Source organism: Mixophyes fleayi, chromosome 11, assembly GCF_038048845.1.
Source record: "Mixophyes fleayi isolate aMixFle1 chromosome 11, aMixFle1.hap1, whole genome shotgun sequence".
Classification (NCBI taxonomy): domain Eukaryota; kingdom Metazoa; phylum Chordata; class Amphibia; order Anura; family Limnodynastidae; genus Mixophyes; species Mixophyes fleayi.
Window position 1 is genome coordinate 51,665,036 of NC_134412.1, and position 20,141 is coordinate 51,685,176.

General features: G+C 39.4%; 1 protein-coding gene across 3 annotated transcripts in view; it reads left to right on the forward strand.

Annotated features, from left to right (window-relative positions):
- OAF (out at first homolog) overlaps nt 1-19,032 on the forward strand; it is a 39,815-nt gene extending 20,783 nt beyond the window's left edge. For all 3 annotated transcript variants that reach the window (XM_075191286.1, XM_075191285.1, XM_075191287.1), the window contains exon 5: nt 18,132-19,032. In XM_075191286.1, the coding sequence (XP_075047387.1) occupies nt 18,132-18,406 (275 nt within the window). In that variant the 3' untranslated portion in view covers nt 18,407-19,032. The remainder of the gene's footprint in view (nt 1-18,131) is intronic.
- Nucleotides 19,033-20,141: the final 1,109 nt, after the last annotated feature.

The window sequence follows — 20,141 nt, forward strand, 5'->3', positions numbered from 1 at the left end:
ATGTTGTTCCAATGCACAAAAGAGATTTAATAGCAAGATGTAACAAATAACAATTAAAATATAGTACAGCCAATACATACACAGCGCACTGCTTCCAGCATACAGTCATTCAGTCCTGAATCCTGTGATCTAAGTAGACTGTATATAAACCAGGCACTGTGACCATCATTCAGTTTGTGGTACATAAAAAAAAGTGGTGATGTCATGGCATTTTTCCATTGGTTCAGGATTTAGGTCAGTCCAGTATAATGCAGGTCATAGGTCGGTTCAAACGATGCTCTCCAAGGGTGGGGTCAACTCTCCAAAAGCTGCCTACGTGTCTTCCTGACGAAATACTATTTCAAACTAGTTTATTAACATTCCAAACACAATATCATTATGAGCATTAATCCTTTATCATCCATAACTAGCATGCACAAGGTGCGATTGGTTAGCCGATTGTAGCCAATGTCTAATGGTAGAAAGTGGATTAGTATGATGCTAAACGTGATACATTTCCTATATTACCTATATCCTGAACCTTGGATATCAGTAAAGTGGTTTTAACATTATTATGTTAAACTATTAAATCTATTACATTCGATTATAAAAGACTATGTGCTGGAACTTTATTTAGGTGAACTATTTACAAATGAATGTCTGAGTGTAAATGTATGTAGAAGTGTTCGCTAGTGTTATATGTAATACGCCCTTCCACGCCGTAGTGTGCTATTCGGATATTTTCAGATAAGGCCAATTAAATCAATGGTTATTAATTTGAAACTATTTCATCCCGTTATTTGACTTTCACATGACACCCTTTGCTAGTGCACAAAACTATCACCTAAATATACTTTCTAATTCAGGATTATAATGCAGTTCTTCGTTAACCATGATACCTGTACTTTCCATCATCATTACAGTCTCATTTTTGATATTTACCTCAGCAGAACGCTTTTCACATTTCAACACAGTAGGAACACATCTGACACGTAAGCCAATTATTATAATGACACCAAATATGAGAGGAGCTTACCTATACTACCGATCATTTCTTGTACCCATTCCCCTAGACCTGAGAACCATTTTGCAGGGTTGAACCATGAAAACCATCCTACTACCGTTTTTCATATTTCATACAGCAAAGAATTATGGTTCTTCTTAAATTCACATTTTAATTGTAAGATTCTGACAATTTTTCGGTCAATAACTTCTATGGGGTCATCTGTATTATTGGTGTTGTATGTGTAACACTTGACACCAAACTGGGTGGTTAGCGTCACACGGTAATAGATGTGAGATAATTTAACACGAACCTATGTTGCACTTACTCCTTTTTATAAGCCTATAGCGCCTTACCCGTATACTGGATAGTGTCGTCATACATCTCGGTGATATTGTCTATTTATCTAGCCAGGTCTTGTGTATATACTTAAAATTTAGGGTTCCTCGAACAATCCTGGTGGGGTCTAGTGCAACCATAATTTGAAATCCTGTAGTTTTACTAATTAACTTTGTAGCTACAGGTTCTTCAACAGGAATCATAATTCTTTTGCCACAATGTTCATACTGTGTACGTATGGGGGTGGTGGTGATCTATGGATATCAATCATTTCATTATGTGTAATGGTCATAACCTTAGGGACCAATTTACCTAGAAAACATAAACCGTTGGAACTCAGAGTTAACCAGAAGAAAGCCTTTCTTCCACAAACATAGTACACCATCTGGGAGGACATAAGGAACAGTACGATCATTGATAATATTACACAAAGTTTTAACAGAACTCCCCATGCCTAGTGTCCATCTGCTCAAGACAAGTTTCGGCATGTATAATATTCTGACAATAACCTAAAGGCGCTTTCCCAATTAATGCTCTCATGTTTGTTGATATGTCCGTCTATTATGTCCAACAGTATTCTTGGTTATTAGTATTCTTGAGTGTCATCAATACCGGTGTGTCGAGCTATTGTCTGATGAAGTAGGTCAGCTTCCCAATTCTCCAGTCTCTTTTTATGTGAAAAATTCAGACATAACAATGACCGATCTGTGGATTATTGGCGAAGCTTTAGACTAGGGGACCTAGTGATATATCTACCTTTTATGGGCCTCCCTCGCCGTAATTCGAGAACCTCAGAGATTTTTAGTGGGAACGGTACTAATCCTACATTATGTTGTCCCTGTGGCACATGAGAGCACACTCAGCACTTAAGACCTTACCCACTAGGGAGTGATAACCATCTAGGTAATGCCCACGTAAATACAAATTACTATTGGACTTGCATTGCTGGATGCACTTCTCTTCAACTAGGTAGTCACAGTACTTACAGATACAATATTCCTCAGACAATAGCCCCTCACACTGTCTCCGAGTTCCAGAGTTAGCAGACCTTTTTCATTACATCTGAACTGAGTTTGGCAACATGCTGTACTGATTGTTCTGACAACTTCTCCTCCCAACTCCTTTTCATCAGTATCATTACCGGACCCATTCTCTGTCATCTGTACACCATCACAAGAGTAGACTCGTAAAAATGAGAAAAATCCTGGAAAAGGAAGAGTAAAGGAACCGCCACTCCATGCTGGGATTATTGTCTGTACAACGTCCTTGGCTCAGGTGTTTGTAGCTGCAGTCTTTTAGGTCTCCCGGAACAGGTTCACCAGTGACATATCTGTGGTGTCAGTCTCAGCTTTTGTACCTTCTCTGGATTGTTGACTTTTCTGCAGTGAGTAGAATGGACCAAAGTGTATTTCTGCTACTTTCAGAGATCTGGTGCTAGTCATGAACACTTTGTAGGGGCCTTCCCACCAGTCTGTTATACAACCTGAGTGTAAGAAATTGCGGATCATGACGTATTCCCCAGGTTCAACATTGTGACGGTTTGTTTCTGGCATACCAAGTGACAGCATTTTAAGTTTCTGTTGCAGAGTCACTTCATTATTGCATTTTAAATCATCCTGTTGACCTATGATCAAATTTCTGCCAAAAAGTATTTCAAAGGGGGACAGATTAAGATGAGGTCTGGGAGTGGTTCTGATGCTATGGAGGACTAGTGACAAAGCTTCTGGCAACGCCAATCCAGTTTCAGCCATTATCTTACTCAGTTTGTTCTTAATGGTACCGTTTACCCTTTCCACCTTACCACTGGATTGTGGTCGATAAGGAGCATGAAGACTGCTATCAATCCCCATAAGTTTACACATGTTTTGAAAGATATCACCAGTAAAATGAGTACCCCTATCGCCTTCTATAATTCTAGGGATACCATATCTGCATACAAATTCCTGAACAATTTTAACAATTTTTTTTTTTAGCAGTAAAAACAGGAGTGTAAGTGGCAGCTGGAAACGCCTCTACCCAGTTAGAAAATACATCAGTACACACTTATACATATTTGAGATTCTTGCAAGGTGGTAAATGGATGAAGTCAATTTGTATTACCTGAAAAGGTTTGTCTATAGGAGGGATATGGGATGGCTCAGTTGGTATTGTCTACCCAACATTTTTCCTCAAACAGGTAAGACAAGACATTGCCTTCTTACTGGCTTGAGAAGAAAAGCCTGATGCACACCAGTATGCTTTAACCAGCTTACACATACCTGCTTTACCCAGATGAGTCAGACCATGCTTTACCTCAGCTAGGCCTGGTAAATATACTCTGGGAGCCACGGGCCTACCTTGTCCATCTCTCCAGAGTCCAGAGAACTCCTGACCACATTCCTTCGCCTTCCAGACCGTCTTTTTCTGTAAGGAACACATATCTTGCATTTCAATTAATTTTTGTGTGTTTGTTGTCTGGAAAACCACCATCATCTTGTCAGTTGACATGTTTACAGAAGACCCTGCTGCCCACTTGGCAGCTTCGTCTGCCCTTCTATTGCCCACTGATACCGGGTCTTGTACGCGTGGGCTTTGCATTTGATGACTGCTACTGCCTTAGGTAATTGTCTCGCTGTCGAGTCCTTTTATGTGCTACTGTTGTGCCTGCAGTGGTCATAAAGTTTCTAAGATGCCAGAGGGCCCACGAAATCATGCACTACCCCGAAAGCTTACTTAGAGTCAGTGTATATATTAGCTGATTTACCCTCTGCCAACTCGCACGCTCTGCTTAGTGCCACGAGTTCGGCCACTTGGGCTGAGTGAGGTGGGCTGAGGGGTTCCACTTCTCTAACATCCTCATCATTTACAACAGCACAGAGTTTTTCTGTGTCTGTCTATGACAACTCCCATCCGTGTAAAACGTAAAATCTACATTTTCTAAGGGTGTGCCACGTATGTCGGGCTTCACAGTAAAAGTCTGGTTCAGATATTCCATACAGTCATGTGTATCAGTATACCTGCAAAATTCACCTTCAGCTAGTCTCTCCTCTCCTTCAACCCTTTCTGCATATCGAGACACATATGGTAGGGATGTAGCTGGATTTAACGAATTGCACCGCTTGGTGATGTTTGCAGGTGCCATCAGAGTTAGTTCCCACTTTGAACCTTGCTGAGGAAAAATGTCTAGTTTGAGCTGAATTTAACAGAGCAGATACTGCATGTGGTGTATAGACAGGTGAATGATGTCCTAATACTACATCCTCGATCTTACTTACCAGAAGAGCAGTTGCTGCTACACTTCTTAAACACGTTGGAAGTGATCTTGCCACAGTGTCCAATTGTGCACTGTAGTATCCTACCGGTCTGCTAGCTTCACCATGTTTCTGTGTGAGGACACCTGCTGCACAACCATCAGCTTCCGTACAATATAACTCTAAAAGGCTTTTCATTATCAGGCATTCCCAAAGTAGGTGCTTTAAGGTTAAATGCATACCTTGACTCCTCTGTGTGTGTGTGTGTGTGTGTGTGTAACACGCTAAGGCTTTGAGGATGAGACTAACTTCTATAACATAATAATGTATAATATGACAATGCCAGAATTGAAAAACCTGGAATCCATGATCTACAATACCCACTCATCCCTAAGAAGGTACAGATCTGCTGTTGGTTCTGCGACAGGGTCTTGTTTTGTATTGATTGATTTTTGTCTGTTGTCAGGTGTCTCAGCCCCTGGGTGAGACAGTGTCCCAAGAATTTAACCTTGGTCTGACATGGCTGTAATTTATCCTTCAACCTTGTGTCCTGTCTGGGAGAGATGAAGCAACAACAATTTATTATGCACAGATGACATAAACGAATCGGAGCACAGCAATAAATCATCTACATATTGAATTCGAACAGACCCATTGCTTGGTTGGAAGGATTGTAAACAGTCATGTAAGGCCTCGGAGAATATACTGGGGCTGTCAATGAACCCCTGGAAAAATCTTATCCATGTATATTGCACCCCCCTATAGGAGAATGCAAAGAAATATTGACAGTCTGTATGAAGGGGAACAGAGAAGAAGGCACAACAAAAATCAATTACGGTAAAATGACTGACAGATGTGGAGTCTGCATAAGGATGACAGCTGGTTGGGCACTATGGGGAAATGGCACTCAACTACTTCATTATTTGTCCTTAGGTCTTGGACTAATCTGTAACCCCTTGACCATTCTTCTTCACTGGGAAAATTGGACTATTAGCTGTGCTGGATGTACAAATTAAGATCCCTTGTTGTAGCAGCCTTTCAATTACAGGATGCACCCCTAATTCCACCTCCAGTTTTAATGTGTACTGTGGGATTTTTGGAGCTTGCCTGCCACTTTTTAGATTAACCATTACAGGAGATACATTTGTCATCAATCCAGTGTCCTGTCCATCTTTGGTCTATAGGGAACCCGTTATTTGTGATAACATTTCCTCTACCTGAGTTGGACTTTGTTCTAGAACGGTAGAGTACAGCATTAACCATTGTGGGGTGTCTAATATGTCCTGTACCTCATGTGCATCCTTCCCTGGTATGTCTAGAAATACACCATCAGGGGTGTAGTAAATGACATATCCCATTTTACACAATAAATCCTTGCCCAGTAGGTTAGTAGGAGTCGCTTCAGCCAAGAGAAATGAATTCTCGGTGTGCAGGGGCCCGATAGTAACCTCTACAGGTTTAGTCAAAGGGTAATGTAGCAATCACCGTGTTACTACCATAGCTGGAACAGTTTTGTTAGTAACCTGTAGACTTAAAGGAGAAGTTATCACTGACCTGGCCGCCCCTGTATCTACAAGAAAAGTTTGTGTTACACCAGATACGTAATTTCAGTTATTAACCCATTATAAAGTTTTTTTAAATCAGTATAACACTATTTTATATCTTATATGATCATAAAGGGGGTGCACCCACACATTAAATACAGTTTATACTCAAATGAAGAAAAAAAAAAAGTGTGTGTACCATGGGCACTCAATGGCTTCCAAGCATATTCCAATGATTAATACATTAAAATTTCCATTTTTATTTATTGGCATACATTAAAAATTGGAATGTTCACGTATTTTTTCCACCACACTTGTTTTCTAGTGAAATATTAAAAAAAAAGAAAGTTGTTAGATTATTATTATTATCTTTTATTATTTATAATGACCTTTATTATTTAATTCACTGTTTAAAATGAAAGACTTTTGCTGTCAAGCCACGTCACTATTCTCTATAATCTGTATAAAGTCACTTGACCTGTTAACTTATTCACCTTAATTATCAAGTTAAAATAAGAGAAAACTAACTGATGTCATCAGAATACAAGAGAGGTGGCAAGGTAAGTACCAATGTGGATTTCCTTTCCCTACTCCATGGCAGCCCTTACAATGGGTTAATCCCTAATTAGCTAGTGTAGTCAGGAAGAATTTTGTCCCACCTGACTCTTATATAAGGTAGCTCCTCCTCTTCCTCAGTGTCTGTCCCTCCTGTCTCAGTAGTGTGTAGGACAGGTAGTGTAGTGAGTGTTTGTTTTATTTTATTCAAGAGGGCTTACCTGGAGGTTTTTCTGGCTTTCCTATGAGCTGGCTGTGTGGAGAACAGCACCAGCAGGGCAAGTGCTGGACAAGTCTGCCTCTTTGAAGATTAGCAAGACTGCCGGCAGACGTGAACACTTGGAAGTCGCGTGCGCATTTTCCACATGTGAGGACACGGGCGCACGCATGTGGAGACGCATGCGCAGTACGCTACCGGGTGGCCGGCAGTGCTGTTTCTCGTTTACCTCCCCTATCGGGATGGAAATAGGTGAGGTAGTTAATCTGCTAAAAGGCTCACTTGGTTGAGGTCAAAAGCAGGCACTGAGTTGAGGCTCAGTATTGGCTTGGTGTTTGATGCTGCAGGACCTAGCAGATATCTGCATAAGTGCACTATGAACCAGGAGCCCGCCCCAAAAAAGCTGCAGGACACCACAAGGTAAGCCCTTAAAAAAAGGGGTTTTTGGTTACTCTTAGGATAGGTTACTTAGTTCCTTTTTCTATTGTTTACAGTACTTCTGTGGAGCTTGTGCAGGGAAAAAGGAAATATAAACTGAAGAATTGTGTATGTGCAGCTTGTGATGGCAGTTTACCGAAAGATTGTACTGCTCCGTTGTGTGTGTCATGCACCCCAGAAATGGTAGAGGAGCCTGGCCCCCCTGAACAATTTAAGCAGTTCTTTTCATGGATGGTTAAAACGATGCAAGAGATTCAGACCCCAGAACAGAGAACAATAAGGGACAAGATCCCTTTATTGAAACATCTTTGGAACTGAAACATTCAGTTCTGCTCGGGAATGGGATTTGCAGTCAGATAGTGAGGATGAAGTGAAAGAGGATCCCAGGCTGTTTAATTATTTGGATACTGTGAATGTTATACTTAGGCATATTAACAAATATTTAGGTATTGAAGAGCCAGCAGTACCAATCAAACCATAGGATGCATAGTTTTAAGAGCACCAAGTAAAGTCTAGAGTGTTCCATACGCATAAGGTGGTTAAAGACTTTATTGCTAAAGAATGTCAGGCCTTAGACAAGAGTCATCCTAATAAGGGGAGACTTAATCGTATGTACTGTTTTCAGGATGAAGATGTGCTGAAATGGTGTTCTGTGCCTAAGGTGGATTCAGCCATAGCTGGCTTATCCTCAAAGACCACTCTCCCGTGGGATGATGGGGGTCCATTAAAAGATGCTATGAATAGGAGAATGGAGAATTTCTTCAGGAAATTACACATCTCCTCGGGCATAACTCTAAAGTCTGGGATAACCATGGCTTCGGTATCTAGAGCCTTGAGGCTGTGGGCCAGTACTCTACATACAGACATTGAGGTTAAGATAAATACATTGTATCTTCTTAAATCCTTAACGGTTATGCAGAAAGGCATTGATTTCCTGTATGAAGCTTCATTGGATACGATTGTTTTTTTTCTTCCAGGAGCTTGACCTTGGTGATTGTAGCAAGTAGGGCGCTCTGGCTAAATCCGCGGGCAGCACATCAATCTAAAAGCCACCTAAAAACACTTCCATATGAAGGCAGTTTCTTGTTTGGTGAAAAACTGGATAATCTAATGCAGAGGCTTGCAAGTAGCAATGCCAATTGTCTACCACAAGACAGAAAGGTGAGACATTTTCTCTTATTCTCCAAAACAACAGTTCAAGGTGGCCCGTGCCTACAGGCCAGGGAGACAACATTCTAGGCATCAGGATAATATGGCAAGACAGTTCTTTCGGCCCTTCAGACCAAAAAAAAAAGGCAGCAAAGATCCCAATGACTATCTACAGGTCCAGTCTCCACTAGCTCCAGTGGGTGGCAGGATACCCTGCTTTGCAAAAGTTTGGATTCAGACCACACAAGACGAGGGGGTCCAGGCGATATTTACCAAGGGCTATGCCATAGAATTCCATACCTACCCTGTAGTAAACAAGTTTATTCAGTCAAAAACAGCAGACATTGCAGAAAAGACATTGCACAATGGGATCGTACAGTGGGGTCTCTACTATCCAAAGTCAACCTCTCAAGACCGGCAAGACTGTCCTTACGTTGGTGGCAGCTCCCAGGCCTGAGAAAGCAAGGTGTTACTCTCTCGGAACCAGACTGGTGTGTCCTTACCATAGACACCAGTTCAGTAGGCTGGGGTGCTCGCATGCAAGCTATGGTCACGTAGGACACTTGGCGAGACAAAGAGAGATTACTTTAGGGAAACATCTTGGAGATGAGAGTGGTCTGGCGTGCGATCCAGTACTTCCAGCCCTACCCACGAACCAAGCCTATTCGAGTGTTCTCCGACAACAGGACTGTGGTAGCCTTCATAAACAAGCAAGTCCACCCAGGAGAGGGGAGCTGCACAAAGAAGTTTTTCATCTTATAAAACGCAGATTTGGAATGCCACAGATAGACCTGATGGCCACAGGAAGCAATACCAATGTACCCCTCTTCTACCCCCATCACTGAGACAATAGGGCCCTAAGGATAGGTGCCCTGTCAATGAAGTGCAACTTCAAGCTGGGATATGTGTTTCCTCCCTTTCTAGTCATTCCTCAGGTACCCAGGGAAAATATGGAAAGAGAAGGAGGAGGTGATATCAGTCCTCCTGGCATGGCCGAGGCATCCCTGGTTCGCTTGTAGCTCAGAGAATGTTGCTGGAACATCCATGGCCGTTACCGATCAGGCCAGACCTCATACATCAGGGTCCAGTTTTACATCCAGATCCAAACTCCCTGAGTTTGACGGCGTGGAAACTGAGAGGCAATTACTGAAATCCAAAGGGGTCTCGGATGAAGTAATAGACATTCTAATTCAAGCCAGGAAAAATAATTCCTCTGGTTTATTACAGAATTTGGAAAAAAATAATTTGTTGGGCAAGGGACATGGGGAAGGATCCCATGTCTGCCAGTGTGCCGGATGTGTTAGTTTCTCAAAGATGGTTTTGTTAAAGGACTAGCACCCGCCACGTTAAAGGTGCAAGTATCGGCTTGATATCATCATTTATTTATTTATATAGCGCCACTAATTCAGCAGCGCTGTACAGAGAACCCATTCACATCAGTCCCTGCCCCATTGGAGCTTACAGTCTAAATTCCCTAATATAGGGTCAATTTTTGATAGCACCCAATTAACCTACCAGTATGTTTTTGGAGTGTGGGAGGAAACCGGAGCACCCGGAGGAAACCCACACAAACACAGGGAGAGCATACAAACTCCACACAGATAAGGCCATGATCGGGAATTGAACTCATGACCCCAGCACTGTGAGGCAGAAGTACTAACCACTAGGCCACTGTGCTGCCCCTTGATATCAAGAAGGATGCTAAGAGCAATCATCTCAAGGTCTCGTCTTCCAGTTTTTTCAGGCACTGAAGAGGTTACGACCGAGGCTGAAACCATTCTTGGCCCCTTGGGACCTAAATTTTATCTTGGACGCCTTAACAGCTTATCCTTTTGAACCCTTGCAAGACATATCTCTCAGGTAGCTGACTCTGAAGGTGCCCTTCTGGTGGCAATCACTTTGGCTCGTCAAATAAGGGTCATACATGCGTTATGGTGTGAAGAACCCTTTCTGAATATCTATGAAGATTAAGTAATTTTGAGAACAAATCCAGAGTATCTACCAAAGGTTGTATCTTCCTTCCACATCAGTCAAGAATTGATTCTGCCATCTCTCTACCCTCATCCCTCTAACAGTGACGAAACACTTCTCCATACTCTAGATGTGGTGAGAGCTATACCTGCTTACATTATCAAGACAAAAAATCTTAGGAAGACAGAGCAACTATTTAGACTTCCAGAAGGTCCTCGCAAAGGACATGCCCCATCCAAACCCACAGTGGCAAAGTGGATCAGAGAAGTGATTGCACAGGCCAACAGGGGGAAAAAGGTGTGAAGTACCTAGGATACTGAAGGCACATTCAACTAGGGCGGTAGCGACCTCCTGTGCACATAGAACCCATGCATCGGCAACTGACATCTGTAAGGCAGCCGAATGGTCGTCGATGCACACTTTCTCTAAGCATTATCTTCTTGATGTTGCAGTCTCTCTAAGGCGACACAGTTTGGGAGAAAGATTCTCCAGCAAGCGCTGTGAATACATTTTCTGTTTGACCTTATTAAGGTGTTGGGTTTTATTGCCCTCCCGATTATTGTACTGCTTTGGTATATCCCATTGTAAGGGCTGCCATGGAGTAGGGAAAGGAAAATTAAGAATTATACTACCTGTTAATATCCTTAACTTGAAATACTCCATGGCAGCCCTATATTTTCCCACCCTTGTTCTGACAGTTATGTTATAGGACGGCTTGGGAAGTTACGAAAGACACTGAGGAAGAGGAGGAGATACCTTTTATATAGGAGCCAGGTGGGATAAAATTCTTCCTATCTACACTAGCTGATTAGGGATTAACCCATTGTAAGGGCTGCCATGGAGTATTTCAAGAAAAGGAAATTAACGGTGAGTATAATTCTCAATTTTCTTATCGCATGTCTTTGACAATAATGGTACAACTAAGGATTGGTCACAATATTTAATGGAGCTAAAGAATATTATGTTCAAACAAACTTTTTGGAACAAAACAGTATTCTGTAACTAACTTAAACAAAAAATGGTTCTGAGAGGCCTTAGGCCAAGGTTATATTCTGCCTTTGAACTCAATGAGGAACTCAAGAAAGAATGGGAATCTTCTCTAACTAAATGTTCCCTAGAGTTGATAAATATGTTATTGAAACATGACCGTTTACTATTAGAAAATACACTGAAGAAATAACCCAATTAAGTGGTAAACTCAATAGGCCCAACATACGTTGGGCGTGATGTCGGACCAACGTACGTTTCGCCCTGAGGCTTAGTCATTCCCATGACTAAGTCCGCATATATATACATATGACTAGAGTCCACGTATATACAGCAACATTATAAGCTTTATATATCTGGGGTTTGAAAACAAGTGCAACATTGTTACCATTTGCATTATGTATCCAGTTAACAGCACATATTAAGGACACTTAGAATTCTATTAGTATCCTAATTGCTCTATATGGACTATTTATAATCAGCCCTTCATTTGTCTATGTATTCCCTTATACTGATATGACATTAATCCTGCTTATATATCTTAAAAGGACCTATTAGTAGGTCAATGTTTGAGGCATTATGTATATAAGGTCCGCTCTACCACATGGTCAACTATTTTTAAATCTATCTTTATTCAACACTTTATTTTAAATAATTCACTCTTCTTTTGGTTTCCATACAGTTACATTAAATTTTATTAGTATACATTAAAAAGTATTAATGTAATCATCCATTTATACTTAGAGTGCTATTTTGGTCATTTTTTTTCTTCCTTTTTCATGGATTCATATGCTAATGAGTGTTTACTGTAGCACCCCCTCACAAAAAACATAATTTACTTTCGTTTGATAGTGAGGTTGGTATTTACCTTGTATGGAGCGGTTTTCCTATCTCCCTCACCCTGTTTTTTTTCCTTTGGATATAATATACTTTGAATGTCCATCAGGTATGCACACCCACCACGTGTCTGCACAGCAGGATAGCAACCTTAAACCAATAGGAAACCCTCGTTAAGACACGTATCCAAGGTATGATGAATGTGTAATGAAGGGGTTGAGATTATAATTAGCCCCCACTTTCGATCCATCGGTTTGCCTTAATAATGCAACTAGCGAAACGCTCGTTGGCGAGATGCCGCATTTGCTACCTCATGAATTATAAATGACAAACATTTGACCTTCTTGCGATTTAGCCTAGTACCGAATACTGCAGGGGGGTATTGATGATAGGATTAGGTGTCCGATTGTGTGCACTATTAGATATATAGCTTAATATTCAAAAGCTGCAATTATCATTGAAACTCATCCCATTAGTGTATATGGGAACACAGCTTATAAGTAATCAGCTAGCCCTGCACTATAGGGGATAATTGGAAGGAATGAAGGTGAAAAGAATGGGGAATAATACTGTAATAATAAAGTTAAAGAACTAATAGATAAATCTTTTACCTATAGAGAATCACAGGAGTAAATATAAAAGTGAAGAATTTGATGTATTGTAAGTGGTGATAATCAATAATCCCTTATTAGATGAACAAAAATGGATGAGAGAATATAGCATGGTTGACATATATTAAAATGTAACCATATTCATGGGCGACATATTTTGTCCTTATATATTACATTGGAATGAGCGAGTTTATCTAAAGGGTACAAATCAAAAATAGTTCCATTAAATTCATAATTAAGGTGAATAAGTAAACAGGTCAAGTAACTTTATACAGATTATAGAGAGTAGTGACGTCGCTTGACAACAATAGTCTGTCATTTTAACAGTGAATTATTTAATAAAGGTCATATTCTAACAAGCTTTTCTTTTTTTTAATATGTCATTAGGAAATAAGTGTAGTGGAATAAATACGTGAACATTCCACTTTTAATGTATACCAATAAAGAAAAATGGAAATTTTAATGCATTAAAATTTATTTAATGTATTAATCACTGGGATATGGGAGAAGCCATTGAGTGTCCATGGTACACACACTTTTTTCTTCCTTTTGAGTATGAAACGTTACACCAGATACATCAACTGTCACTGTGGGTTCTTACCTAAGGTTTTCAGTTAACCTAACTGGTTGTAGAATACAGGTATGACCTAACCGCTAGTGTTTGCTATTCTCCTCCTGCAAAGCCTTAGCTGCTATGATGTGTGCGGGCAACTGTTGGGAAACCTCTGAGGACTGTGTCTGTTTTCTTTGTGGGTATATCTGTGATTCTCTCCTAGGTGGCCCAAATCTTCTTTTGCCCTTCTGATCATCTCTATCTGTTCTTTTCCTACAAGCCCCTTGATAAATGCCCCGTATTAGTGCATCTGAAGCACCTCAATGTTTCCTGCTATCTTCGTTCCCCATAATATGTTTTTTGAGTCTGTGGTCGTGTATGTAATCCCTCTAAAGTCTGGATACTTACCATCATTAACTTCTCACTCTGCACTTCCTTCCTTTTATTTATATCTCTATCATATTCTATAGCTGACTCCCTGAGAGCATCTACTGTGATCCCTCTTCAGTTAGGTAATGAAGTTTGCACCCTGATCTTCAAATTTTCCTTGAGGCCATCCATTAAAACTTAAACTACTACCTCCCTGTAGTACACATAATCCTTTGTCTGATAAACCAGTGTATTTGGCCATTGCTGTCAGAGCTCTAGTAAAATAGTCTGCTGCAGTCTTGCTATCTTTTTGTTCGATAGTGAAAATTTTGTTCAAGTCTACTACTACTGGTAAATATATACCCAATTGAAAAGTTATGCGTTTAATATTTTCCTGATTATTAGCATCATCTGTTAAGGACTTAACTTCATCCAACATACAATCCTTAATACACATTTGTATATCAATATTGGGAGGAAGACAGGCCCTCAACACCACTCGCCAATCTTTATTGGTTGGCTCATGTGCATTACCTAAATCTTTAAGAAATTTCTGACATTTGGCCAAATCTTTCCTTGGGTCTGGGAAATCGGACATAATTGAATGCAGCTCAGATCTAGTCCATGGACAATGAATTCCTATATGTTTTGTGGGAACTACTCCATCTTTGTCCGCTTTCCGATTGGGAGCTTGTCTGCTTTACTTGTCTGCATGGCACCTCTTGTATGTTAATTGCATGGACAATGGCTGAAATAACATTGGGTTCATCATCTTCAGAAGCATTACCTTTGAAACTACTCAATATAGGGTATAAATTGCTTTTTTATTTTTATCATATTTGGTATCTGTTGTACTTTTTTCCCCCTGTCCGCATATGGTGGCAGGGGCGGGCTTGTGCTCCCTTCTCTTCACTTTGCAACGCTTCATTCCACTAAGCATGTGCTATCCTGCCGTGTATTTCCTTCCTTTTGCCAACGTTTTAAACAGTCATTGTGTTTTAATTCTCTGTTTTAATGACTTAATCAAAGAGATTTTATCTCTAACAGTATTTAATACCTCTGAATCGAAACTACTAATCTTAGGAAAGGGTTTCACACACTCATTGGTCATCTTGACCCACTTATTGCGTACGCACCATATTTCTTTTCTGAACTGGGTACAACTTAACAATTCATTGGATGATAAGCGTATACAGCAAGGACCCCTAATACAGAAACTGGGAAAACAAAAATATCAACCATGCAATATCCTGCCTTTCCAGCACACCTGTTTGAGTGCTTTAGAACTGGAAGAACTGAATATTGAAGAATATCAGCCTTTCCAGTGAATTTCCTCTCCAACGTCCACAATTTCACAATCATGTGCATATGCCACACATGCGGTCCGATCTCACAGCCTGCAGGTCCTAATTATCTGCAAACGTATGGAATTATAATTGGGATTATGATGAAAATCCTGTTTTCGTATCACCGTATACCACGTACATATAGCACGACTTCAAATTTTATACTGTTTCTTCAACAGAACCTTTGTCTTAACCTGTGTTTTCTACAGTTGCACAATTCACATACAACTTTGTTTTCTGGGCAGAATAATACTTTCCTCAAATGGTTGTAATAACTTCTTGAAGGTTTTAGCATTTCATTTCACTATAAAGTACAACAGGACTATCTATCAGTACAACTGTTTAAACATGTGGCAAATATACAGGGAAATATACCGCACAATGACAATAAAAAGCGTTTTTCTTTCTTGTTTCTAGGTTTTAACTAGCACTCCTTGGATTACACAAAACGGATATTCGGCTTTGTAACACAGAATGATAAAAAGACACAGAACTATATGCGTTCATACCAGATACTGACGCGTTTTCCATTCTTTGTTGAAAAAACAAAATCCGTAGGTTTTGCGAATCTTCCGGTAGCGTGATTACCGCTCAGAGCCCTAATTGTTATGTTTGTCTAGTCGCTATCAATAAATATTGTCCACTGCAATCATTGTGGTTCCAATGCACAATAGAGATTTAATAGCAAGATATAACAAATTAAATACAGCCAATACATACACAGCGCACGGTTTCCAGCATACAGTCATTCAGTCCTGAAGCCTGTGGTCACAGGGCCTGGTTTATATACAGTTTGTGGTACATAAAAAAACAGTGGCGATGTCATGGCATTTTTGCACTGGCTCAGGATTTAGGACAGTCCAGTATAATGCAGGTCGTAGGTCGGTTCAAACGATGCTCTCCAAGGGTGGGAGATCAACTCTCCAACAGCTGCCTACCTGTCTTCCTGACTAAATACTGGTTCAAACTAGTCTTATTAGCATTCAAAACACAATATAATTTTGAGCGTTAATCCTTTATCATCCATAACTAGCATGTGCAAGGTGCAATTGCATAGCCTATTGTAGCTGATGTCTAATATTAGAAAGTGGATTAGTATAACTCTAAACATGATACATTTCCTATATCCTAAACCTTGGATATCAATAAAGTGGTTTTAATTTTTCATTATAAAGGACTATGTGCTGGAACTTTATTGAGGTGAACTATTTACAAATGAATATGTGAGTGTAAATGTATGTAGAAGTGTTCGCTACTGTTGTTGCGTCGTACGCCCTTCCACGCCGTAGTGTGCTATTCGCGTATTTCAGATAAAGCCAATTAAATTGATGGTTATTTATTTGAAACAACTTCATCCAGTTATTTGACTTTCACACTATGTTGCAACATTAGATTGCGTCTCTGTTTAAGCAAAGTTAATTTGTTTTATAAACTTGAGAAAACAAGTCGCAAGTATGAACTTCGTTTTATTTAGAGGTGCCTTTGACACCTCAACTTTTAGCACAAATTTGACAGCAGCCTCATATCAATAATTCATGGGAGTGTATAGTATGTTGATGCTTAGATTGCCTACATTTTGGCATTGTTCCTTCAGCTTCACACATGAATACACTTGGAGGTGCATCAGCTGTCTTTGCTAAAATACTCTGTGTTGGTGTTAAGTAGAGCCTATTAGTTATTTTAGAGAATACTTGTTTTACATGGTACCTGATCTCTGTTTGTTCTAATGAGGGATCAGTATATTCTTATCCTTCCCAAAGTAATAGCTCAATTTCTTAAACCGCACTCCTTTATATCAAAGTGTCTGCCACCCTTTAATCACTTCTGTTTGTTCACCCAGAATAATTTAAAATCTGTAAAAAAAATAAAAATATAAAACATTCAAAAGGCACCTCCTAGTGCAATATTTCTGATATTTCAATCAATATAAACTGTGTACCATATGAATGAAAGAAATAGCCCATCTGTGTGGTGTAATGTATTTCATGTGACTCAATTCCATATGTTCAGGCATGTTGATATAAAACCAACAAACAAAAAAAGAAAAGACAAGAATGAATATTGCTTTTTTTTCTGATCAGACAGCCATGCAGAACCCACACTCATAAGGTTTATACCAGAAATTATCCTTTTTCAAGCAAATTTCCAAAGCAGTCTATGAAATTCCATCCATGATCACCACCTTTCCATGAAAGAAAAAAATCACTCCAATATCAATATACGTCACTGGTGATAAATTGCCAACAATCGCATAATAAAGCACATATCGCTTTTCAAATCCAAATCCCATTGATGTGCTCAGCATCACTTATTGTGAATCACAAAAAATATATAAAATAACAATATAGTGCAATACTGTTTTGTTTGTTTTTTAAAAAAATATTTTCCCAAAATTTTAAAATAATGGCGTACATCAACAATTCTTGAAACTGACTTATCTGATTACAAGTTCCATTGGTGTTTTAGAACAATTTATTTTTAAAATATTAATACACTTAATTGTTTTATATATTTTGGTGATTCACAATGAGCAATGCTATAAGCACATCAAAGAGATTTGGATTTGAAAAGTGATATGTGCTTTATTATGCAATGTGTTATTTTTATCTTTCCTGTCTGGTTCTAGTAGTGACATTTTAATGTATACTATATATATTTGGTACTATATTTGTAGATCTGTCTAACGTTTGGAATCTTTGCCAGAAGATATTTTTAGGTGTAACATTTCTTATTCTGTATGGCATTCTCTAATCTTGGGGTTACCTGAACATTTCAGTGGATTTAAGTAGCAGTTTCCTGAGGTATATTCATTGTATTATCTTTTAAGATCCCTGCTCACTATATTCTGTCTTTACTGTTTAATTATCATGTATTTTATTTTGTATCATTTTAATACACACTGCTGTTTATAAAACTGCTTTAACATTTAAAATAATTTTAAAGTAGATGTCTGTGGATATATTAGTTATAACTTAAGTCTGTTTTTATTTTCTTCCTTGTAAGGTGTTGATGGCTCAATGTTTGAAGTACTTCCCCAGTCTTCCTCACTTCCTGTTCTGCACCCCTGCAAGCTTTGCTCTCGTGACTGGAAACCCTGCATCTGCTCTTACCGTCTAAGCTTGGAATGGGTACCTTGTAGCCTAAAGTACTGCAAAAGTCGGGACCCATCTGGCAAGACCACGTCCTACAAGTGTGGTATTCGCAGTTGCCAAAAAGGTTACAGCTTCCTCTTTTATGTGACCCAGAAACAGCTTTGCCTATGGGATGAAGAGACTTAGATTGACTGATATCTACACCAATGTGCCGATAAGTGAAGTAGGACCACAGCTTCTTGAGATCCAACAAGTACATTTGCCTTTAATATATTTTTATACTGTGAAACTTTTAGGATCTTCTGAGAAGTAGACCCTGTGCACGTCCACCTTACTTTTTTGTAATCGTTGAGAAGAAACAGGCTTATCCATGTTGTCTTTTAATTGCACAATGACTGATCCTTCTCAGCACTCTTATGTGCCTTACCACAAATATAATTTTCCTTATGCCTCAGAAAGTATCTTTATTGTATCAAGTGTAGGTTCCACACTCTAGTAGGACATTCGGAGACAACCAGTATTAAAAAGAACTGTGAACATTGGGAATTATTTAATACTTCCCTTGTCAGCATGGCTAGGTTACTTGACACTTGTTGCTGGTCCCACTTGAGACAACAGGTTGAATGTCACAGATTCTCTATGTGCCTTCTTCATTATCTATGATGTATTTTAATATAGTTCAGATATTTTTGTATGACGATGCCTCGTTTTTGTTTTGTTTTTTTTGTATCAAAGAAAGGCAAGAAAAATAAAAACTTTTGAACAAAATATTTATAATTTGTAAGATAAATAAAATGATTTTTAAAATTGCAGCTATATTGCCAGCTTTCTTTGAGTATGTGCAGACTCAAGTAACGCATTCTTTCCATCAATTTGGGGATATGGAAGTTTTGGTTTAGTTTTGAATACAACCTTTCTCTGGTAATATGCTCCAGCATTTGACTGAATGCACACACACCAGAACTGACCAGGTCTGAATGTTGTGGCAAAATAGGTAAAAGGATGCACAAGCTCCCAAACTGTAGTGACCAATATAAGCAGAAATGCTGTAAAGCCAGTAGTAACAGTTGCCAATGTAACAATCCAACAAACTTGGAATTTATTGGAAGGGCCTAATAAAATGTGTTGACTATATTTTATTACTAAACATATTAAATGTATCATGTATTGCATCACATTCCTCAGGGCTCCTTAACAGTGCAGGTTTTCCATATCTCCTTGCTGGAGCACAGGTATATTCATTACTGACTGACACATTGTAACAGATCCACAGGTGTTCCTAATTATGTCACATGTGATCCAGAAAACCTGCACTGTCGGGGAGGCCTGAGGACTGGGTTTGGGAAACCCTGACTTAAAGCATCATAAAAACATATAATCACACAATGGCTATAATCACAGTTACCAAAGGGAACAAATGCTTAAATAGAAAGTTGTAAAACATTCTCATATGTCTGAATTTAAAAAATGGGAAAAAATTAATATACGTGTAGTTCAGATAAAACTAAATCCTCTATTCAGTAAGTGGTAGTTAGCAGATCATGTAAGCTTGTAGTGCCCTACAAATTAGATATCCTTCAAGCTTACATGACATTTAGGATACCCTTTGTGACCAGATGGAACCTTGCCTGTTTAGAGGGAAGAAGAAAGATCTTCCTGCACAGTTTATCTGGGTTTCTCCTACTGGTGTCACCTTGTCACCATACATTCGCCGACTGTGAATGCCAACTGCGCAATAGATATAGCAGAATTCAGCTGCCACCTCTAGGCTTCTTCAACGGCACCTAGAACTGCTTACTTTTGGGTATATGGTATAGCTGCTGCAGTACCTCATTGCTGCGTGCCGACTGGTAACTCCTGACCACTGGGTAGCGGGCAGAGCATTGACACAGATGCTGGGTTCAACACAGGACAGCCAGAG